The following is a 25,086-nucleotide window of genomic DNA, read 5'->3' as shown; positions in this document are numbered from 1 at the left end:
CAGCCGGCGGCGCGGCCGCGGCCCCGGGCGCTCCCCCGGGCGGGCTCGCGGCGGCCCCAGCGGGGCTCGATTGCTCTCGCCTGGGCGAGAAGCGGCGCCGCGGCTCCGCGGAGCCCACGGTGGGAGGTGGGGCGACGACAACAAAAAGAAGTCAAGTGGGCGGGGACTCGCCGGGCGACGGGGGCGGCGCGGCCGGCTCGCGGGAGGAGGCGGCCGCCTCCGGACCGACGCGCGGCGCCCGCAGCCCCGCGCCCCTGCCGGCGAGCGGCGGCGGGCCGGGGAGAGGCGGCCAGCCGCACGCAGCCCGGACCGGGGCCCGCCCCCGCCGCCCGCGCGCTCGCCCGCCCCTCGCGCCGCTCGCGCCTCCGTCCCGCCCCCTCGCCCAGCGCCGCCCGCGCGCAGCGTCTCGCGCCGGCCGCCCGCCGGGAAGCCGCCGCGAGAGCAGCGGCCGCCAGCGCGCCTTCCCGCCCGCCTCCGCCCCCGGCGCCTCGTCCCCGGGCCGCGCGCCCGCGCTCCGGCCAACGTTCTTTCGGGGCCGCCCGGCCCGCCGCCCGCTCCCGCGCCTCTGTGCCCCCACCGCCGCGCTCTCCCGGGCGCGCGGGCCCGCCGCCTGCTTCCGGGGCGGGCGGACTGGGTGCCTGGTGCCGGCGGCCGCAGCGACAGCGCCCCCGGGAAGCAGAGGAGGAAGGAGAGAAGAGGTGGAGGTGGCCGCAGGCTGAGTCGCGGCCGGGATGTCCGGGCAGCCGCCGCCGCCGCAGCAGCAGCAACAACAACAGCAGCAGCAGCTGCCGCCGCCGCCGCCGCCGGCCGTGGCCCCGGTCTCCGGAGTCGTCCTGCCCGCGCCCCCAGCCGTCAGCGCCGGCTCCTCTCCGGCCGGCTCGCCCGGCGGCGGCGGCGGCTTGGGGGCCGCGGCGGCCGCCCTGCTCCTCCACCCGCCGCCGCCGCCGCCGCCCCCGGCCACCGCGGCCCCGCCGCCGCCGCCCGCCTCGGCGGCCGCCCCCGCCAGCGCGTCCCCCGCGCCCCCGGGCCTGGCCGCCGGCCCCAGCCCCGCCGCGGGCGCCCCGGCCCCGGCCCTGGCGGCGGGCAGCAGCGCCGCGGCCCCCTTCCCGCACGGCGACTCGGCCCTCAACGAGCAGGAGAAGGAGCTGCAGCGCCGGCTGAAGCGCCTCTACCCGGCCGTGGACGAGCAGGAGACGCCGCTGCCGCGGTCCTGGAGCCCGAAGGACAAGTTCAGCTACATCGGCCTGTCGCAGAACAACCTGCGGGTGCACTACAAAGGTAGGCGCGTGCGGCCGCGCGGGCAGCCGGGCGCCGGCCCGACGTGTCCGGCCGCCGCCTGCGCCGCGCTCGGCCCGCCCCCGACCCCCGCCCGCGCGCGGCGCCCTGGGAGCCGACGGGCGCCGGCCGGCCGCCTCGCGGGTGGGCGCTGGGTCCCGCGAAGGTCCCGGGTGCGGGGCCAGGTGGGCCGCGTGCCCCGGGTGGCGGGGGGCCGGGGCGCTAGGCCCGAGCGGGACACCTTGGGGAGCCCCGCACGACGGGACGCACCTGGCCCTGCGAGCCTCCGCAAGACCTGTCTCGGGGCGCGCATGCAGGAATCGGGCTGGAGTTGGGTTACATTGTTCTCCAGGTGGCCGTCGGCGTTGTCCCCTGCGGGGGCCGGGGCCGCGAAGCATGGTCGCGAGGTACGACTTCTCGTAGGGGAGAGCAGGGATGCACGGGGGAGGAGTGATCCGCGGAGGATTCTCTCCAAAATTAGGCCAGAGATCGACTAGGGGGACAAAAGGACAAGGGGCCCAAGTTTGCCACAGTCTGTCCTGCTAAAAGCAACTGGAAGGGTAAGAGAAGAAACCTCTGGGGTGACCTTTTCTTAGGGGAACAGAAACCTCTCTCTCCAGACTGGAAATGCCCTATATTTCTGGGTTGGTATTAGATGAAGTCTTGCCGAAAATAAGAATATTTTTATAAAAACGTACGGCTTAGTATTTCAAATAAAATTGGCTTATATTTTACACCTGCCGTTAAAAAAAAATCACCTGGACTTGCGCTTGACCCCCACCCCCAGGTTAAAACAAAGCTTTAGGCATATATAAAATAATAAATTGCAGTAGGGATTTTTGAAATGTAGCTCAGATTAATGGCATGTGGCAAGTTTACTTGTGGAAAAAGAAAAACGAGGAAAAAAAAATCAATCCAGTGTATCAGTTTGTCTGGAAACAAATCCAGTGTTTCAGGCCCTAAACGTGAAGCAGTAGCGTTTACAGTCTAAGCAGCTTCATTTTGATTGGCTACAAAGCAGCTTCTTCCTCAGATCCTAGAGGCATGTATGTAGAGGGGATAAACAACCTTGTATGAAAGTATACAGGAATGAAATTTGAGAAAAACCCTGATAAGTCACTATTTAATCGGAAAAGAGAATGGCAACAGAAATGTACTGAATTAATTTGCCTGGAAAGAATTCGCTCACAAAAATGGGCCTTGCTGAACATTCCTTCTTTTAATCCTTGCCGTAGATCCAAAGAAGTGCTTTCAATTTTTAGAGTATTCAGAATTGAATGTTATGTTTCTTAATCTGAACAAATATGAATTTCAAAATATTTGATCTTTGTTTTTTCTAAAGTTAGGAGATTTTAATTCCCTTGTGAAGCATTACTTAAATTTGTTTTTAAATTTGTGTGGACAGTGCTGTGTTATGAAGTGTTTACTTCTAATCTGGCTAACCAACTGCTTTTGTTAGACTTGACAAAACTTTGTCATTTTAAGTTAATGGCTGATGGTGAATAATAAGCTTATAAAATGAGAGGCAGTATATATGAAAGATTACTGAACAAAGAATGTTAGCTTTCCAGGGTCTTGCAGTCATTTGTGATTCAGGTTTGTTTCAAGACAGCATCTCTTGAGTAATGTGGGAGTTGAGCTGGATTGTTGGTAAGGAAATTTCCAGCTCTGAATTTCTGTGCTGAGATTCGTGATTACAGTTTATTTAGCTTTGTAACAGGCTTTGATTAGTTGTATGAACTTCTTTTACATAAAAGTAATGATTTGGGTCACTGTAAAGTGCATGTTTATGTGAAATTGGTTGGAGTTTTGAATATTTATAATACTGCTGTCTCAATTATTTTTCCTGTTGACCTTTTTATTGCTTTCTGTTGTGTAATACTAGATTCACTTTCTGGAAACATCACTCGCTTATAAACATAAACCATTACTTCTGGAAGAACAGATTTTGTTGTTTGTCATACTCGTTTTTTCTTTTTTGTTTTCTCTTTACCTTCCCTTTGTCACCCCTCTTCTTGCTTGGTATTTTAGGGTCTCATGTGTGCTTTCTGTTGTTACGGTTGTTTTTCTCTCTCTCCTGAGAGCACTCCACCAAATGTACTGGGCAGCTGACCCGGTAGCAAAGGGAAAGTGTCATAGGTAGTGGATGGTAAAACTTTGAAATCACGAAATAAGAGTTGGATTTTTATTTAACTTATCATTGTGCTACATTGATTTTTACCTAAGCATTACAAGACTTTTTTTTAAATATTAAAAACTATTCATTGGATGTTTTTGTATATTACAGAATTTGAAAAGATCATAATTATTTTCCAGAATGATGATTTCCCTTACCTTTGAAATAGAAGCATCTTGGTTTCTTTTGCTCTGAACATGTTCTGTGTTTAAGATTTATTCTTCTAAATTGGAATTGCTGCTTTTGAAAGCTGTATTGTTTCATAAATGATTTGAAGGGATTAATGCAAAATAATGCCACATGCGTGGTTGGATTGCAGGAGTAGCTGGGTGTGTAGAGGAGTGCTGGTAAGATTTTTGTAAAAGGCCTTTTGCTTAGTGGTCACACGCCAACTATTGAGGCGCCGGGAATGGCCCCCCTTATTTTAAAAATTCTTGTCAGTGTTGAATACCCAAGTGACAGGTTGTTTAGACCTAGGGTTTTGTGGTTGTGTGTGTGTGTGTGTGTGTGTGTGTGTGTGTGTGTGTGTGTATGCGCGCAGGGGACTGAACCCAGGTCTTGCTCATGCTAGGCAAGCATGAATATGACATGGGACTTGCTAAGGTGCTGAGGCAGTCTTTGTACTTGAGTTCCTCTAGCCTCAGCCTCTTGAGCCACTGGGATTATAGGTGTGCACCATGCCTGGCTAGATTGCATTTTTATATTTTTCAAATTACTCAGATACTTTGCAGTGTTTTGATACATACTAGACACAATTGTGGGATTGTAATTTTAAATTTGAGAAAGTGGGAGCACCCTTAGGTTAGATTTTTTTCTTTTTTCCTCCAACTACAAGCCAGGATTGAAACTAATTTTACTGATTACAAATTCAATACTTTGCTTTATACCACATTGTTGCCTCTTTCAGTTTGTGTGGGACCTGATTATTCAAATAGGTGATCACATAGAGACCTTCGTTGAAGAATAATTGAGATTAAAAGTACTCTGTGGTAGAAAAGATAATCAGAATAGCAAGGTTCAGGAGACTGAGGCAGGAGGATCGGAAGTTCAAAGCCAGCCTCAGCAATTTAGCAGGGTTGTGAACAACTTATGTAGACCCTGTCTCAAAATAAAAAATGAAAAGGGCCCAGGATGTGCAGTGATTAAGTGCTCTGGGTTCAGTCCTTGGTATTAAATAAATATTGGGGGGGGGGGGGAAGAAGGTAATTGGAAAACTGATGTTTCAAAAGATTCAGATACCTTGATTTTACTGATTTAGGATAGCTTACACTTTTTAATTGGAGTATTAACAGCATCTAGCCAAATAGGCTGAATTTTAGTGTGCCCACCTCCTACCACATACAGTCATTAGTTTTTAACAATTCCTAAATATAATTGTGTAATTTCTTGTATTTCTTAAGGTTGAACAAATATTTCAAGAAATGCTTATTTTTCTATAAGTACATTGTCTGTTATGAACTACAGTGGTGATATAAAAATGTTTCTTAAAATAAAGGAACCTAAATATCAAACTAACCTTTCCCCAGGGAATCCTTTGCAAAAGTTTTAGGAAATTAGCTTTAAAAATGCCGGTTGAGGGGCTGGGGTTATGGCTCAGTGGTAAAGCGCTTGCCTGGCGTGTGTGAGGCACTGGGTTTGATCCTCAGCACTGTAAGTAAGTAAGTAAATAAAATAAAGGTCCACTGACAACTAGAATTTTTTTTAAAAAATGCTGGTTGATAACTGCAACTGAATCAAGTAAATCTAAAAATCATACTTGGAGAACCGTAGACTGTAATAATGGTAGTGGATTGAGCAATTGCTGTACTGTGAGGCAGAGCGTTCTGGGCAACTTGTCTGTATGTCTTGCTCACTGCTCATTCTCTCTCTCTCTCTCTCTCTCGTTTATCCAACAAGTTTTTAGTGAATGTTCACACGGTGCCAGGTTCTGGGCACTCAGAAATGACTAAGAGATACTGCCTTTGAGTTCAGTGACTCAAAGGACTTAAAATGTAGCAGTTAGGGATGTGCTAAGAGTACTGTGGAAGATGGGAGGAGCCTCTAAGCCAGATTGGGGTGAAGATGGGCAGGGACATCTTGGAGGCCCTGAGGCCAGGGGTCCATCTTAAAGATGAGTAGGCTCAGGGAAGAAAAGGGGCTGGGTGAAGGAAAAACACGCAAAGAGGAGAATGTTGTTATGTTTTGTTTGCTTTACAAGCGATTTTGAGTTGTTGGAATTTAGTGTGTAACAGGGAATAGCTAGGGAAAGATTGTGAGGAGCCTTATAGAGTATTTTATTGAGCTTAGATGGCATTCTGTAGGAGATGGGGAATCATCAAAGAATTTTAAGTAGGAAATGACTGGCTAATATTTTCATTTTTGTCAGATTGCACAACTGATTGAAAGATAGATTCAAGGGGTGCAAGACAGGAAATAACAAGCTCATTTAGAAGACTCGTGCATTAGACCATGTTAGAAATAAGGTCCTCTAGTTGGTCTGTGGTAGGGCGGAGAAGAGCAGGTATTCGAGAGATAAAGGTAGTAGTGAGAGGATATGAGGAATAATGGAGAGAGAAATCAAGAGTGATGTTTGGGTTTTGTAGCTCTGTTAGTTCTGGCAGTGAGCCATAAATCAAATGATTACTTTGTAGAAGTTAGTTTTATTTGGAGATAAATAAAAAAGGGACTCTTCACTCTGATCCGTCTTCATGGAAACTAGAAGAAATTACAGAAACAAGCCTTGTAGAAAGAATAAAACAGGTCTTCTAGAGTTAAGGGACTTTAAGTACTCTCAGGAACTAGAATTCATGACTTTTTATTCTAAGTTGAAGTGACTCAGCAACAGTAGCAGATATCTAGTTTTCTTCTCTTTTCCCTACTGATTTATCTTTTCCTTCTCATTTTACATTCCTGAAAGTTTTATCAGATTGGCCTGGCTAATTGTCATCATTCTCAGCTGGGCAGAACTTTTCATTACATGCTATGGTGTGTATTGGTGGCCTTCAGATCAGGTACTGACCTGTGTGAGTCAGCTGGGGTGTGGGGGTAGTTACGCAAATTATCGTCCTGGCACTTGAATCATCTGAGCCCTGTTTATTTCAGTAGTTGTGACAGTGTGTGAGACACTTTCTCCTAGGAACGGTTGGCAGGTGCTTAAATTCACCCCAACCTTGGTAGAGAGGTCTAGGTCATGACTGATTTAGGGGTCACATCTGGGTGGCAGTTGAAACTCAGAGTTTATTGGAGAGTGTCGAAGTGATAAAAACAGTGAACCAAAAGTGGAGCCCTGAGCAGCAGCACCACTGAAAAACTGGATGGAGCACAAGAAGGAATAGTTGAGAGAGGTACCTGGGGGGCAGGGAGAGTGGTGTCATAGAAGCTCAGCAGGGGAGGGTCAGAAATGAGGCCGTGGCCTGAAGTGTCCAGTGCAGCAGATAGGTTCAGACAGTTTTCTCCTGGAATTGGAAATCAGATCTTTGTGACTTACAGAGGGCAGTTTGAACTCTGAATGATGGGGACAAAGCCAGCTTTTAGTGGGCTGAAACAGAGGGGCCAGATAAGATCATCAGCATAGATGACTCTTGAGAAATACAGATGGAAGAAGAGATTAGGCAGTACCGAGAGGAGGGTGAAGGTTAGGACAGGCTTTTTTTTTTTTTTTTCCTTCAGTTTTTAACATCTGATGGTGGATTTACATTTTAGCTGGGAATTAGCTTCTGATGTCAGTATATAAGGTGAAAATCCCACACAATCAATTATCCTTAAAATCCCTTTGGAAAGTACTGTCAGAAACAGTTGTATCATTTTTAAGTCAATCTTTTTTTTTTTGATTTTGTGAGTAAAACTGATGGGCTATAAGATAAATAAGAACATATTAGTCCAACTTGTGATGTTCCAATAAATTATACAAAATTTAACATTTAAACAAAGTAGATATTAGCAGTCCCTGGTTTTTACAACTTTAAAGTTAAAAAAGGGTTCATTGTATTTACCACCAACTCCAGTTCATTGCTGACAATAATTTATAACACAGAGGCATTGGACTTTGTGAAATGTGTTTGCATTTTTGGGACATCCAGCTCCTCCAGGTTGAGGGGAAAGAGGAAGAAAGTGAAAAGGTTGAAAATCCAAGCTTGGGGACTGACTTAGTGACGGCTGGAAGAGAGAGAGGTGTTTCCAAAGCACAAGATAGTCTTGGAGAGGAGAGGACAGGATGTTCTGTTCTTCTGATAATAGTGGAAGAGGTGAAGGCTGGTGGGGACAGGACCATTGGTAGTAGCAGAGTGGAGGGCTGAATATCACCTTATCTAATGGGCTACCATTTTCTTGATAAAACAGATTCACTGAATTTGAGTAGAGGACTTAACAGCTTCAAGTAAACGATGAAGATGCAGACTAGCCACTGAGAGAGCTGGGGAACAAGCTGGCTGGAGTTTTCTGAAACTACTGTAGACAACCCTGGCAGAGCTAGGTGACATCGTTTGTTCATAGCAGTGGTTGTTGGCAAGATTGTTGGACCTTATTCAGCACAGGTTAGCTGCCTAGTCCAGGAGTAGGGAGGCTGGATTGTTGATGAAAGATCATAGTTTTGCTGGTTGAGTGTGATGGAAAGAGGCATATGAGGGAAAGCAAGGGTATTTGAGAGCTTTTATGTGATTTCCACATAGTGTATCCGGGAAGAGGAAAAAGGGGAAATCACAAAAGAAGATCCAAGGAATTGAAGTACCTTTGATTTTGATGAGAAAGTGTAGAGTGGAGTCTCCAAAAGAGTGAGGAACAGGTAAGTGTGTCCTAGAAGAAGATAGAGGCCTTTCTACCATAATGCCATAAATGCATTGCTTGGAAAACCACTTTTTTCCAAACAAATGTGTGCTAAAAATAACAGGACTTATGGGAAAATTAGGGCTGGGCAGCCCCTTTAAGGAACTTTGTGACCATTAATCAGAGCACTGCAAAAAGTATAGTACTAATAAACTACAAACCCAGTTAATTTTCCACTGTTATTTATGCCCAATATCACAGGTGATTTTCTCAGCCTTAGACTCTGGATCTTGGGCTTCCTTCTTCAAGATGTAAGTGTGTGGCAGTTGTTTAATTGAAATGAAAATCTAACTCAGAGTTACTGCCTTTTTATTTCCCCTACCACCTTCTCTTCCTCCTCCTCCTCCTCCTCCTCCTCCTTTTTTTTTTTTTTTAAAACTGAAGAGGACATACGTACCTATCAGAATGGTTAAAACTGAAAAACACCCTGACAGTGCCAATTGCTGGTGGGGATGCAGAACAACAGGACTTCACATTCTTTGTTGGTGAAAATACATAGCGGCACAGTTACATTGGAAGATGGTTTGGCAATTCTTAATAAAACTAAACAGAACACACTTTTTTCCCCTGGGTTTTCTTTATTTTTTTCACATTTTTTTATTGGTGCATTAGACTTGTACATAATGATTTATTTGTTGTTACATTATTTGTGCATGCACACAATATAACAATATAACTTGGCCAATAAAAGCTAAACATACTGGTAACCATATGATCTAGCAATTGCACTGCTAGGTATTTACCCAAGTGATTTGAGAACTTCTGCCCACGTAGAAACTTGAATGTGAATGTTTTCCGGTATGTTGTTTTTGTGGTGCTGGGGATTGAACTCAGGACTTAGAGCATGCTAGGTAAGCACTCTACCAGCCCTGTATGTGAATGTTGATAGCAACATTTTATAATCACTAAGAACTGGAAGCAAGCAAGATTAGTTATTGCTGAATGGGCACATAAATTGGGATACATTCATACAATGGAATATTACCAGTGATTTAAAAAAAGGGGGGGCTATCAAGTCATGCAAAAATGTGTCCGGATCCAAAATGCATATTGCCAAAAGAAAGAATCTAGTCTAGAAAGACTGGGTACTCTGATTTCATTTATAGGACATCCTGAAAAAGGCAAAACTATAGAGAATAAAAAGATGAGTGGTTGTTGGGGGAGGGGTGGGTAGAATAGACAAAACAGGATATTTTTAGAGCAGTGAAAGTATTCTGTTTGATCCTCTAATCATGGGTTCATGACAGTATTTCAGTGTCAAGCCTTTGGAACTTAGGACAGAGTGAACCATAATGTGTGCAAATAAAATCATTTAGGAGCCGGATGTGGTGGCACATGCCTGCAATCCCAATGACTTGTGAGACTGAGGCAGGAGAATTGCAGTGTAAGACCAGCCCAGGCAACTTAAGTGAGACCCTGTGTCAAAATAAAAATGGCTGTGGATGTAGATCAGTGGTAAACTGATTGAACCCTAGGTTCAATCCCCAGTTTAACAAAACAAAAAATAAAGGTATTGTCTCCACCTACCACTAAAACAAAATATTTTTTAAAAGAGGGGGAAAATCCCAGGATAGGAATACAAAATGTAACAAAACAATTTAATTCATTATAAATATATGAAAGAAAGGGAAGAGAGGTATTGACCTAACTTGGAAATAAATGGAGTCTAAAAGTAAAGGGAGAACAGACTACATAAACATTGAACTTTAGTTAATAAAGTTGTATGCCATGGAAACATGGGCTGACAGTTCTGATGTTGCTTGTGATACATGTGTACTGGAATTATTTAATTGAATAAAGGGATGTGCAAATCATGGTAGCCAGTGTTCTCACTGTGTCAAATTTACAGATGAGCAAAAGGAGGAAGTTGGGATTAACCATGAGGTGATGAATTAGAATTGGAGACAGTGTGAACTAATATTTAGCTTAATATAGACAAGGATATTTACATATAGAAATACGGACATGTGTATGTACACCGGTTCACATGTTTCCTTGGCTTTTGTCAATGAGAAGGCCTAGAATCAGTGACACTCCAGAACAGTGAGTATGAGTAGTACCTCTAGGTTCTAATACTGTTTTTCGGTAAAAGAAGGCAGGACTCCTTGGAGAAATGACCTGTTCTAGGATTGGGGTAAGGAAAACAGGATGATCGTCTAACATCATTGAGTGCCAGAAAGTTATAAAAACAAAAAACATAATGGGGGTAATGTCTAAACGATGGGGAAGCTGAATGAAAAGCTCCCAATAGCCAAAACTGGAATGGTTTGAGCAACAAAATAAAGTAGTATTGATTTATAACCTAAAGTGTAGAATTAATATACATGAGATACATGAATCCCATGAAAGTTTCTTAGCACCTTTTAATGTGTACTCTTTGAATTTTGCCCAGATGGCTTAACATCGTGGTTAAGTTTAGCATTTCCTGAAGCACTGTAGACAAGTACTTCTATAGGAATCCCAGCTGTTTTTGCTTAGGGCCTTTATATATATGAAGTTTTTCTTTTAAGTTCATGAATATACTGGAAAAAACTGTTATGAACCAAATGACTTCTGTATTATACTAGTACTATTCCCATATTTATCAAGTGCAGGTGAGCTAATTTATCTTCAAGAAATGTAGCAGAATAAATCATATTAGAATTTAATATTTCTGGGGTGGAATAGTTTCGATGCCAGAATCCAGAGTGTGGCTCCAGGAAGGAATGAGTGAAGTTAGAGCAGAAGTCAGTGGTAATAAAGAGACCCAGGAATTAGAAAGCAGAAACAATAGTCACAAAAATAAGTATTAGTGTGTTAGAGTTGTGTAGGCGAGATATGTGTTGCTTTGAGGGTATAAGAAGTAGGTTAGCCAAGTCCGGTAGAGAAAGAACCCTCGTCCCTTTCATGGGCTGTACCTCATGAGCTTAGCCCCTCCGGAGCCCCACCTCCAACCCAGCACCTGGGTAGGGATTCAACACAGGAACTTGGGGACACACAAGAATATTTGAGAAAGGAAAGCTTAAGCTAAGATCTAGAGGAAGAGGACCCTCCTGGGTTAGGAAGGAAGTGTGGCGCTTCCCAGGTGCCTGAGCAGACTGCTCTGTGCCAGAACTGAACTGGGGCTGATGAGGAGGTGGTAGAAAGTGCAGAGAGGGTAAGGTCAAAAATGGATTTTAGGAAGTAAGTCTTTTATCTAGGCTAAGGAGGAGACTTCGGAGGAAATTTTAGTGGCAGTAAGGAAATTTTAGTAGATTCGTGGAAGGCTGTCTTAAGTTTCCAGAAAGCTGCTGTATGTCTGCAAGTTGGAGAGTGGAGAAATGGAATAACAGTGTTTGAATAAAAAGAACTAACTTGCCAGCCTTAGGGTTTTGAAGCAATATGTTAATTTTCTTCTCGAGCCATATAGAAAACACATAGCATTAAGGAGGTTGTGGTTTTAAACGTTTAAGCTTTGGTAGTGTGAGATCGCTTTGTAATCACAGAATTTAAAGTAATAAACTTCCAGCTGATGAGCAGTCTTCAAATAAATCCTATGCGTCTGATATTACTAGTCTCAGCTAAGAAATAGCATGAATCCTTTTAATTTCCTATCTAAACTTTTCCTCTCTATTTTTTATTTTGCTTTTGGTACTGGGCATTGAACCCAGGCATGCTTTACCAACTGAGCTACTTCCCCAATCCTTTTTTTTTTTTTTTTTTTTGAGTCAGGGCTTTGCTAAATTGCTGAGACCTACCTTGAATTTGTAATCCTCCTGCCTCAATCTCCTGAGTCACTGGGAGTACAGGCATGTCACCACCCTCAGCTTCCTTCTTCTTGCATTTAAATTTTACTTTTAAAATGAAGCATTCTTTTAATTTCCACATTTATAGAACTTAGTAAACCATAAGAAATATAAAGGATCCTTGAAGATTTAAGATTGTGTGGTACTTCATTTTTGCATAATGGAAAAGTATATGGGATTTTAATCCATGCATGGATTTTTTTTTTTTGGGGGGGGGTGGGAGGTTACTGGGGATTGAACTCAGGGACACTCAACCACTGAGCCAATATCAATTGGGCAAGTTGTATAATCTCTAAAAACTTCCTCATGTGGGTCAGGCTTCTTGAATTGAAATCCCTGTACAAATCTTGGTTTGGAATTCTCAGTCAGCAGTGTGACCTTGGACGATTTTCTTTCTCTTTCCTTTGTTTCCTTAGTTTTGTAATGATAAATGGTACTTTACTTATAGGGTTATTATGAACATTAAATGAGTTAGAACAGTGCATTTCACACAGTATTAAATGCTTAACTTTTTAATTGACTTAAATTTTTAAAAAATAATTTTAGTTGTAGATGGACACGATATCTTTATTTTTATGTGGTGCTGAAATTGAACCCAGCGCCTCACGTGTGCTAGGAAGCACTGTATCACCTGAGCCACAACCCCAGGCTCAATTAAGTATATCTTGGCATTATCATACCCCTAGAAGTTTTCTTTGCTGCCCTCAAAATGAAAATAACAAAAAACAGCAAGACAAATAGTAAAATCTAGTTGATTTAGGATTCTCATTAGGTCCTATTCATTCAGTATGAGAACTTATTTCTGCCCATAACAAAAATTTTCACAATGATTAAAGGAGTGGCTGAGTTCATTCAGTTTCTCATGGGCCATGAGAACATGTACTAGTTTGCATTCCAAGCATAAACAACTGTTTAATGATAGGGTATGCATTGATAATTTGGAAAAGTGAATGGTAAGGGAAGATGTGATAGTTATTGTGTATCTTAGTATATGAGTTTTTAATCTAAATACGATATGTTTATAACAATCCTGGTGAATTTGAGAAGAATGCTGTCCATGAAGGTAATTTTATAGTGTGAGTGAAAAATTATTGGCAAGTTTGTATTGAGGGAAGCATAATCGAATCAGAACACTTGAATAATGAGAATATGGGGTCTGTGTCACTCTTTGAATGCTTTGTGGCATGCTGCTTCAACTTTTGTCTGTCTTCTCCTGTTTGGTGTACGTATTTTCTCTTGCTAACTTGATTTTCACATGCTGTCTTTCAAGATAATTTGTATCTTGGTTATGAGGTAGGGGATGTAACTGTGAATAAAGGAAACCTCTGGGATTAGAATTGAACTAGTTTAAAGTTTAAATCTAACAAAGTTCCTAAAATGTCAGCAATGACATGGCGTCATTTCCTTTCTTTCTTTCTTTCTTTTTTTTTTTTTTAATAATGTTTATTATAGTACTGAATGTGAAAATGCCTCAGCCATAGTTTTAAAAAATGCACGATGCGAATACATGGCCCTCAATGCAGTGATGATAAATAAATAAATAAAGCCCAGAGGCAGAAAAGCTCAACCCTATTCTGTAGTAAAGTTATGACCAAAAAATATGACTCATAAAATAGAAAGTGAACAGTGAGACTCCATTCCTATATAGATTCCCTCCTCTGAAATCTTCAGTTTTTTCTTTAATCAAATTAGACACCCAGAGAGAGTAGAAAAATAACATCTTATGTTTTTTGACTCAAAATTCTTTCTTGTGATAAATGTAGATTTTGTTACAGTTAATTTTGAGATACTCTTCTAGCTGCTTTTTGCCATTAGGAAATTCAGTTTCTGAAATCTGTTTACTATTTTTCTTTTACTGTGAAAATATTATCTATGGAAAGGAACAATATTTCTGATGTCAATATTAGTATGGAGTAATGTACAGAAAGCATTTTTTTTTTTTGCCATGGCAGAGAGATCAGTTTTTTTTTTTTAAATTCATTTTTATTGTAAATAAATGGGATACATCTTGTTTCTCTGTTCATGAAGTAGAGGCATACCATTTGTGTAATCATACATTTACCTAGGATAATAGTTTTTGATTCATTCTGTTATTTTTTTTTCTTCCCCGCCAACCCTGCCACCCCTCTTATCCCTCTATATAGTCCCTCCTTCCTCCATTCTTGCCCTCCTCCCACCCCCCATTATGTGTCATCATCTGCTTATCAGCAAGATCATTTGTCCTTTAGTTTTTTGAGATTGGCTTATCTCACTTAACATAATATTCTCCAGTTTCATCCATTTGCCTGCAAATGCCATAATTTTATTATTCTTTATAGCTGAGTAATATTCCATTGTGTGTGTGTATATATATGTATATATATATATATATACCACAGTTTCTTTATCCATTCATCAATCGAAGGGCATCTAGGTTGGTTCCACAATCTGGGTATTGTGAATTGAGCAGCTATGAACATTGTCGTGGCTGTATCTCTGTAGTATGCTGATTTTAAGTCCTTTGGGTATAGGTCAAGGAGTGGGATAGGTGGGTCAAGTGGTGGTTCCATTCCAAGTTTTCTAAGGAATCCCCACACTGCTTTCCAGAGCGGCTGCACTAATTTGTAACCCCACCAGCAATGTATGAGTGTACATTACTATGTACATTTTCCCCACATCCTCACCAACACCTATTGTTGCTCATCTCCTTTCTTAAAGAAAAAAGTTAACAAGATGTAACAATAAATTTCTCAATAGGTTGTTGCTGACCAATTTGTATGACTCACCCTTTGTATAGAATTAATGATAAGAATATATCAAAGAACAAAATCTTAAATTCTTACAGTAAGAAATCTGTTTTTTCATTACTCTAATTGTATAAAATTTCATTTGAAACTGTATTGTGATACAGATGCTTCTGGTATTAAAAAAAGTAGGTCATTTTGTCAAATAGTGTATAGGAGTTTTATAAACTGCATGCAGATTTAGATTCGATAAAATTAAGGTCCTTTCTTTTCATGTTCTTTATACCTAACCTTTTCTCTCTTAAAAAAGTAGTCTTTCGTTTGGGATGCCGAGGTGGGAAGAATTGATAATTCCAGGCTGACCTTAGCAACTTCACAAGACCCTGTCTGAGAATAAAAAATGAAAAGGGCCAGGGATGTAGCTCAATGGTAAAGCACCTTTGGATTCAGTCCCCTGGGAGGAAAAAGTACATATGTAGTTTACCCTAAAATACTTCATTTAATTTTCATAAAAGTCTGTTAGGTTCAGTGTGTTCACTGAATCTTATAAGTGTGAAGGGTTCTTTGGCAAATTTGGGCTGTTTTGTGTGTTGCATTAATTGTGATAGTAAATATTTTATTAAGTCTTTAATTATTTGATCTGATCGGAGCAGAAATTGAATATCATTCCAGGAACCTTATTTGTTCCTGAATGTTAAGATTATCATTTGAATATCTCATTTCATGTTTTTCTTCCTGTTTCACATGCAGGTCATGGTAAAACCCCAAAAGATGCAGCATCAGTTAGAGCCACGCATCCAATACCAGCAGCCTGTGGAATTTATTACTTTGAAGTAAAAATTGTCAGTAAGGGAAGAGATGGGTAAGTACATTTTAGTGGGAAAAATGATTTACTATTCTTGGGTAGTTATTTTTGTTTGATCTATAATGTTTATGATGTAATTGGAAAGTTGTAATCTTGGGGAATTTTGGTACTTACAAAAGTAGAATCTGAATATTTCAGTGTAGCAGATTTGATCTGTTCTGCTTAAATACTAGTTGAAGCCAAAGCTTGAACTTTAGTTTTTCCTGCTACGTTTGTTATTAAAATGGAGAAGACAGGTTAAACAATAGAGGGACAATGACTCATTTGCCATAACTTTTCTTCTACTGCCTGTTTTCTGAATTCCTCTGAGAAGTTAAATCTTCTGAAAGTGAGTTAATCAAAGCTAGTAGGTGATTTGTAGGTATTTTACAGGGTGGGGGCTTAGTATTTTAGGTTTTGCTTGGGAAATGTATTTTTCATGCTCTCGATTAGAAAGAGATTATTCCCAGGGTTAGTATGTGATTTAGAAGCTTATAAAGGAAGGACTGGGTGTGTAATCTCGCTGGTAGAGCACAGGCACAGGCAAGAGGCTCTGGGTTTGATGCCCAGTTCTGAAAAAAAGGAAAGCTTCCAAATGAGAACTTCTGGCAGATCATTGAATCAGCTTGTATTATCATTGCTTTTTAACTTGGGATTGGTGTTTGGTGTGTGTTCACATGAGAAATTCACTTAGGGAACTATTAAAAATATTTGGGCCTTACCTTAAAAATTCCTGAGTTGGATTTTTTTGGAAGTAGAGTTTTAGGCAAGCTAAGTATTTTGAGAATGCTCCATGAGGAATTTTGGTACATATCCCTGACTAAGAACTAGTTATCTACATTAGGCAGGGTGGTGCATGCCTGTCATCCCAGCTACTCTGGAGGCCAAGGCAGGAGGACCCCAAGTTCAAGGCCTCAGCAACCTAGCGAGACCATCTCAAAATAAAACACACAAAAAAACTGTGAATGTAGCTCAGTGGTAGAGCCACCCCTTGGTTCAATCTTCAGTACCAAAAAAAAAAAAAAAAAGAAAGGCTAACTAATTATTTAGAGTCATTGGATTCATCTGTACTATTTCCTGAAAACTTCATGGTGGTATAGAGTCATTTTTCAGCAACCAAGATAAAACTTCTGGGTTTTGTGGGTAAGCTGACCTGTGTTTTGAAGCCAGCCATTTAATCCCTCTTAATAATCGTGCTGTGAGTTGTATCCAACAGATGATTCTTACTTTATTTGTTGAATATTCTCAATGTCAGCAGTTTGAAAAGTAGAAAGTAAAACCTTGGGATACAATGCTAGCCTTTTATTTATCTGGCTGTTTTTTCAGAATGTTCAAACCAAAGATAAAATCAGAGATGCTAAGGAAAAGTGGTTGAGAGAGGTCCCAGATTAAAAGAGGTTCATGTTTGTAATCATTTCTAGATTTACAGGTGCATACTCAGTAAGCCAGTTCCTTTTTTTTTTTTTTTTGGGTGCTGGTGATTTGAACGCAGGGCCTTGTGCTCACGAGGCAAGCATTCTACCAACTGACCTATATCCCCAACCCCAATAAGCCAGTTCTTTCTACACTTCAGATTATGTCAGCTCAAATGCTGGTGTTGCTCATGATGATCCCTAGGATTCTCTTTACCATTCGCACTACTTACTTATACTGTCTTTGCAAGATCTTGACCTTACATTTTCCTGACTGCAAATACCCTCATGAGTCTCAAATCTAATGGTACATCTCAGATTATTTTCTTGAGCTCCAGAGAAATACATCTACCCAGATGTTTGCATTTGAATATCCCACAGATACTTAAATTTAGTTTAAAATCTTTTTCTTAAAGCAAGTTAGTGGTTTTTCACTGTTGCTAAAGTCTCGAGAATTTCCTACCTTTAGCTATTTCTGATCATCTCACTGCCTGTCCCTTAGTCAGGTCTTGGCAGTTTATCTCCTGAATTACTGAGGTGATTGGTTAATTGCTGTCCCCTTTGCTTTGAGTTTATAACTGTTGTTAGTGTTCTAATACAGAAATAAGCCGGGTGTGGTATTGCATACCTGTGATCCCTGAGGCTCAGGAGCTAGGAGGATCACCAGTTCAAGGCCATCTTCAGCAATTTAGAAAGGCCCTACCAACTGAGTGAGACCCTGTCTTAAACAAATTGTCCCCCCCCCCACTGCCTTAATCTTACTGCTTTTTTTTTGTTTGTTTGTTTGTTTTTAATTCTCTTTTTTGGAACTAGGGATCAAACCCCAGGGCTTTGCAGTGTGGGGCAGGTACTTTACTGCTGAGCTACATCCCAGCATCCCAGCATCCCAGCCCTCTCTGTCTCTTTTTTGAGATTATTTGGAATATCTGTGATTTTTTTTTTTTTTTTTTTTTTTTTTTTTTTTTTTTGAGGTGGGGTACTGGGGATTGAACCCAGGCACTCAATCACTGAGCCACATCCTTAGCCTTATTTTGTATTTTATTTAGAGGCAGGGTCTCACTGAGTTTGTTTTGCTGAGACTGACTTTGAACTCTTGATCCTCCTGCCTCAGCTTCTGGAGCTGCTGGGATTACAGGTGTGTGCCACTGCACCTGGCTGGAATATCTGATTTTAATGCTAAAATCTGAAATTTCTTAGCGGGTTTTTTTAAAGACAGGAATACTCCTGTGTAATTTTTCACTCTCATCTTTTTGTAACCAGCATCTCTCATACGTCCTTTCCTTTTTTTTTTTTTTTTTAAGGTGTATTTTACAAAGAGCAATATTTTTAGTGTGCGGGGTCAGGGGGTTACAAACACGTGCGGTCCTGTCACCATCACCACAGTTAATGTATAGAGCAGTTCCATCATTCCTTACCCCTTGTACAGAGACCTTCCTCATCACCAGCTGCTGACAGCCACGTTAGGTGTTCTGTTTATATACTTCAACCATTTCTAGAATGGCATATAAATGGAGTCATACAGTATTTTTCCTTTTAATTCTGGCATTTTTCACTTAGCACAGGGCATCGGTATAAACATAAGTTGTCACTTCACTTGGTTGAAATGACGCTAGGAGGAAGATTGCCCCATCATAGTTAATTGTATTTTTAACTTTATTCGAAACTGAAATAGTTTTGCAATATGGCTGTTCTAAATTGCATTTCCACTAGGAGTGTTTGACAGTTCCTGTTGCTTTGCCTCCTCAACAACACTTAATATTGTCAGGTTTTGTTCTTATTTTTAAGCTATCATATAATTGCCTAGTGATTTCTACCTGTGGTTTTGATTTACATTTCCCTAATGATTAACGAGGTTGAAGAATCCCTGATTCTCACCTGCCTTTCACCTATAAGATACTGCTTACGTTCTTTGATTGTGAATGGTGGCTCATATTTCTAGTTGGGTGCACATGCCCTTTCCTTCCTCCTTGTGGTCACTTTGTCTTCCCCGTTCCACTGGTCAGGCTAATCACGAATCAGTTTTCAGGCCCTTAGTGTAGCAGAACCTTTTTGTGGCACTTTTTCTTCCCCAAAATAATATTGTTTTCTATGTCTCCTGTACATTTTTGGCAGACTGATGATAATATTTATACTGTTTTAATTGTCTGGGTAGGGACTATCTTACATTTCTCTGACTCCAGTACTTAATTTATAGCTAGCATTCAATTGAATTAATAAATGTATAAGGAGCATCTATATATTCCTCAGAAAACTTATTTCTTTGGTCAGATTTCACTTCTCTCTCTTGTAAATTTGTTGAATACAGTTCTGAGCCAGACCAGTTGGGTTTGAAAGGGAAGAATAATTTATTTATTTATTTTTTTTAAAAAACAACTCATATTACTAATTTTGGCCAAGTAATGTCTTTCTGTCAAAGTACTTCCCTGCACCTTTGTTATTGGGGATTGAATCCAGAGGCATTTTACCACTGCCCTGCATCCCCAGCCTGAAGTAGTGTCTTTCTGGAGATACATTGAACTATATCAAATGATTTATACATTGCTTTCTGAAATCCCAACATCTTTATAAAGAATGGGCCAGAAGGTGCAGCCGTTAATCACTTTTTGTTTGCAATGATGTATGCCCATCTGGAAGTTTTTTTTTTTTTTTTAATTTTTTTTTTTACTTAAAGTTGAATTTTCATTGTATTTATCCAAGATTAACACAGGTAAATATTTGAATTCAGTATCTGTTTTTTAGAAAAATTGTCATTAACAACAAGTTTTCCCAAGATACGGCAAGAGTTGGGCATGAACTGCCTCTTTTAGCACATTGAAAGAAAACAGAAGGAAACATAATGTATTATGTGCTTGAAAAGACTTGATTTATTCTGCCATATGCATTATTTCTAGGTCTGCTGTGGATAATTAGAAATATGACTGTGATGATTGTTACTTGTATTTATTGCCTAGAAAATAAGACTTCCAGGAAGTTTGTTTTATTGGGTGAAAGAATACATTTCATTTTCTGTGCTGGATTTTTATTTAAACGGAATATAATTTGTGTTTATTCAGCAAAATAAGGTTAATATAGTAGGATAGAATAGCTTTCAAAATTTTGTAATTAATTTAAAAGTTAGTTTCTAGTGCATTTCACAACAAAATTGCCTCATCTGCATGACTTTTTTAGGAGATATATTTAAGTAGTATATATGTATTTTGTTCTTATTAGTGATCAGTGACTACAGAGGTGAATTTCCAGAAAAGTTTGTATCTTATGTACTTTTATTCATTTTATTTACATTTTAAATTATACATACCAATAGAGGCAGTGGAGATGCCATCAATTCTAAGTGTAATTTGTTAAAATTTTCTAGGTGAAAAATTTTAGAACTATTTATTATGAGTAATATTTTTAGTTCTTTAAACAACATTGATACCATTCTTTGACAGTGATTCAGGAAAAGCTGGTATGTAATTCTCTCTGTTCCTAAATTTTTCTGATGATAATGATATGCTCCCTTTCATAATGTTTTTTCTATGTTTGCTGACTTTCTGGATTCTTTTTGGTGGGGGGAATAGAAAAGTATAAAGACCTTTCTTCCCACCTAGCTTTAAAAAGCTCTAAAAACTTTTACTGGCAGTGAGCAGCAAATCGAAGCTCACAGATGATATTTATTCTAAGTAAGCAATATATTTGTTAATTTAACAAATATTTGATGGACATATTGCATTGCCAGCAGCTGAGTGAATATAAGAAAGATTATTTTATTCATGTCTGTCTGTCTTAGGACATGAATAAAACGTCAGAGGACCTGACAGTTAGTAGAAAGTCAGCAAATGCATTGATAACAAACTTAGTACTGGGAAGGTACAGTGGTGCCGGGCAGGGAGCAGACCTTCTCATGACTCCTATTAAAACACTACATGCTAAATGCTTAAGATTGAGCTCATGAATGAGAGAAGTGAGGAGAGAGTAATTCTGGCTTGAGAAAGCAGATTTGTGAAGGCCTTATAGAGATTTTAAATAGGCCTTATAGAATAAGAATTTGAGAGACTTTGTTGTAGAAGAATAGTCTCGACTCTCACAGATGGCTGGAATAGTCACAGGTGAAGAGCGGGTGGAACTGTATGGCCTTCAGGAGAGATATATGGCTCAGTGTTACTGGGGGTCATCATGGGTTACAGAAGTACAGTGGGTTTGGAATTAAATATTAGAGGGCCTTGATTGTAGTTCTAAGGGGAAAACTCTGAGAAGTTGGGTGGCTTCCATCTTTTTTTTTTTTTTTGAAACCAGGGATTGAACTCAGAGCGCATTCGACTACTGAGCCACATTTCCAGCCCTATTTTATATGATATATGTATATTTTTTTGGGGTGCTGGGGATCGAACCCAGGGCCTTGTGCTTACAAGGCAAGCACTCTACCGACTGAGCTATCGCCTCAGCCCCTCTGTTTTATATTTTATTTAGAGACAGGGTCTCGCTGAGTTGCTTAGTGCCTGGCTTTTGCCGAGACTGGTTTTGAACTCACAATCCTCCTGCCTCAGCCTCCCGAGCCACCGTGATTACAGGGGTGCACCCTGTAATCTTCTGTCTTTTGAGGAAAGAAGTGATAGGATGTTTGTGTTAGACAGTTCCTTGTGTGTTTCTTTTTTCCCACTGTGCTGAAAGAGAGAGAGAGGGAGAAAGGAATAAAGAGGAATTTTTATTTGTTTATGTACCAGATAACTGTGATAAGAATTTAGGAGGATAGAGACAAAGCTGCAGACATGGCTGAAACAGGGTCCCTACTCCAGAAGTTTGCATATGAGAAGGGAAGTGAAAATGTAAATAAATAATGGAGTCTAGTTTCAGTTATGTAGTAATAGATATGTTAACAAATTAGGGAAGAGGTGTAGGGCGAAGCACCAACTCTGGGAATGGTGTGAGGGAAGGCTTCGCTGAGAGCAGATGTGAAGGCACGCTAGAAGACTAGTTAAACACAAGCCTCTGGCTTCCCTGTTCTTTGTCACCATTTTTCCTCCTTAGGCTTGTTTCTTGGATAGCCTGCCTGAGATCGTGTGAGCTTTTAACTTAAATACCTGTTTTGGAACCTTACTTTTGTTGAGAAATACAATAGAAATTTCAGACTTGTCCCTGCCACTCACTAGTTCTGTGATTTTATACTTTTCAGCAAACTTTTAGTCTCATTTGTAAAAAAAAAGAAATACTAGTATCAACCTTGTGGAACTAAATTAAATAATTCATTAATAATTAAATAACTTATTTTATTAGAGTGCCTGGTGCAGAGCAGACTCAGCTGTCATTGCTCTGTTGCTGCAAGCACAGCACAGGGCCTTGGAGAGCCTGACAGCAGTTAGGAGATGTGTGCGAGGGGCGTCTGATGCTAACGGGCATCACCTTTTATCCTTCAGGTACTAGTTTTAAGCTAGGGAGTAATATAGTTGGATTTGCATTTCCTGAGGATAATATGAAAGTAGATGGAGAGTTAGGCTGAGAAGCCCAGATAGGTTATTGTGATCATAAGTGGACGGTTTAATCTGTGTAGCGGGTTAGTGAAGTTGTTAGTCATACATCGCTTAATGACTGGGGTATGTTCTGAAAAGTGTCAGGTAATTTCGTCATGTGAACATCACAGAGTACTTGCACCAACCTTGTTGGCTGTGGCCTCAAGTGGTGACATGTTTTTGTGTTTTCTGTTGTTGATTCACACACAGTTACAAGGTGCTGGAATGTGTTTAGGATGCTAACCCCTGCATCCTAAAGTGGGAAGTGGGAGTGGCAGAGGTGACTGACAAGAGTTAAGAATGACACCCAGGCGGGGGAGATAGCTCAGCTGGTAGAGTGCTTGCCTTGCAAGCACAGGGCCCTGAGTTCGATCCCCAGTACCAAAAAAAAAAAAGAAAAAAAAGAAAAAAAAAGAATGACACCCAGGTTTCTGGCTTAGATGATATGATAGATGGTGATGTGACAAAACAAAATAGAAAATGCTAGAGGGAGGTGGATCTTTTAAAATTGATAATGAGAACAGTGTCTGAACAGCTGTGGAACATCCAGCTCTGACTCTGACTTTAAAAAAACAAAAACAAAAGGCCCACCAGGGGTGGGATTAGGAGAGACCAGAGCTGAAGGTGGATCTTGGAGAATTTACATTGTTGATGTCCTTAATTAGGGGTACCTGAGAATGTTGTGTAACGTGGGCAGGCCTAGAATGGACACCTGAAGCACCACATTTGAAGGCTCTCGGGGAGGGAATCTAGCCAAGGAATCTGACAAGAAGTGGGTGGAGAGTTAGAAGGCAGATCCTAGAGAGTCCAGTGTGCCAGAAGCCAGGGTGTTCAGTTCAGAAAATGAATGCCAGGTGTCTGCTTGTCGTTCAGGGAGTTGTTAGTCCTTGTGATGGCAGTTTCCTTAAATCTCGGATGGAAGCAGGTATTGTATGTCGGAGTTAGAGGTGAGGAATGGAGATGATCTGCCAGTAGACGGAGTAGATGTGTTGCTATTGTGGGAAATAATTACGGTCCACTTGCCAATTTGAAGATTTGAAAATTACAGAAAAAACGTGAAGAAAACTGTTGTAATTAATCACTAACACATCTAGTTGTTTTCTAGTTTTTATATATGCACTTAAATTTTAAGCAGTGACATTCTTAATAGATTTTTACAGCTCATGTTTAGATCATTTATATATACTTATTACTATATATTTCTTGCATAGTTATGAGCATTTTCCTATGATATTAAAAGCTCTGAATATCTTCGTGTTTTGTCTGTGACACATCCGTAGCTTTTGTCCTGTTGTTGGTTATTTAGGTTGTTTCTTTTTTACTTTTCTCAATAATTTTTATTCATGAAATTGGTTTCTTTTTCCATAACAAAGAATCCTCAAAGTTGAATATTTGGTTCAAGAGAAAGAGTATGCATGTTTTTAAGGTTCATGATACACATGGCCAAATTACTCTTGAGGAAGATTATTCCAGCTTATATTTAGGTGTGAGAAACCTTGTCATATTTACAAGCTGAGGAGAGGAAATCACTAGTGAGTCCCAGGGAAGACCAGAAGCAAGTGAGCCAGTTCCTTTGCTAAGGAGGTACGGCATGAGGATTGAAGGCTAAATTAGGAATTTGGAATTCATTATGAAATTGATCGGAGCCCAAGTATAACCACTTTTGGAAGCTTGCCTTGACATCTTTCTACCTTCAAACCTGTGTAGGTTCTTGAGCTATTACCTATTTTCAAAAACGTGTGGTGATTCCCTTTGTACCATTTAATCACATTCATAATTATTTAAGATCTGTTTTCCCTGTTAGACTCTTCAGCTCTAGGAGAGCACAGACTTTTTTGCATTTTTATGTATGTTGCCCCACACATAGTTACTTAGTAAATGTTCATTGATCAAAGAAGTAGAAATATTGAGGAATCATGAGACTTAAAACCAAGAATTTGTTGTGGCAGCAATTTTAAATACCTAATGTTTTTGTCTAACCTCAGCTGGTTAGAGAGAAGTTGCATGATTGATGCAGAATGGGAAATTATGGGTTAGGTAAATTAGAGGAGCAGTCACAGTAATTGAGGTTACTAGTAAAGAATATTTAAATGGACTGCTTTTGAGTGCAGGCTGGGTAAGGAAGAAATGGAATCAAAGAGTTGATAGAAAAAAATGAGGTGATTTCTATGTTGCTGTTTTTAGTAAGGTTTAAGAAGAGATGTAGAGAAATGTTAGGTGGAGGTGCTGAAAATGCCAGGCGTAGGACATAGCAGTTAAAGGTGGCTTTAAGAGAAACAAAGCTTTGATGAGCGGGAGTCTCGTTTTTTTTGTTCACTAGTGTATCCACTGTGTGTAGAATGGAGAGAGCACAACTCGGTGCTAGAATACCCTCTTCTCTTCTGCGCCCGCCCAGCACTGCGCAGAGTCCAGAGTTTAAGTATTCAGCATTCATGGAACGGACAGAGACTGGGGTTTCAGATACACCCTCGTCTGCATTTTGAAACTGCCCAGGGAGCATGATGGGAGCTGCGTTTTTGATGAAGGGGAAAATGAGTTATTTACGGTACTTAGTGAATGTGGGAAAAGTGCCCTAGCGATAAATAAAAAGTAATTTCTGAAGTTCG

At 40.8% G+C, this 25,086-nt stretch overlaps 1 protein-coding gene and 1 long non-coding RNA gene across 3 annotated transcripts in view; one reads left to right on the top strand and one right to left on the bottom strand.

Moving 5' to 3' along the window:
- The window catches only part of LOC306665640, a 34,019-nt gene extending 32,339 nt beyond the window's left edge, over window positions 1-1,680 (bottom strand). The window contains exon 1 of the long non-coding RNA XR_013765099.1: window positions 1,546-1,680. This is a non-coding gene — a long non-coding RNA (uncharacterized lncRNA). The remainder of the gene's footprint in view (window positions 1-1,545) is intronic.
- The window catches only part of RANBP9 (RAN binding protein 9), an 89,633-nt gene continuing 65,139 nt past the window's right edge, over window positions 593-25,086 (top strand). Inside the window, exons 1-2 of one of the 2 annotated variants that reach the window (XM_079147310.1) lie at window positions 593-1,278; window positions 15,489-15,600. In XM_079147310.1, the coding sequence (XP_079003436.1) occupies window positions 732-1,278; window positions 15,489-15,600 (659 nt within the window). In that variant the 5' untranslated portion in view covers window positions 593-731. The remainder of the gene's footprint in view (window positions 1,279-15,488; window positions 15,601-25,086) is intronic. The other variant, XM_079147309.1, reaches the window with a different exon arrangement.

Source organism: Sciurus vulgaris, assembly GCF_902686455.1.
Source record: "Sciurus vulgaris genome assembly, chromosome: 7".
Lineage (NCBI taxonomy): Eukaryota > Metazoa > Chordata > Mammalia > Rodentia > Sciuridae > Sciurus > Sciurus vulgaris.
This window is presented reverse-complemented; position numbering and strand designations above follow the sequence as displayed.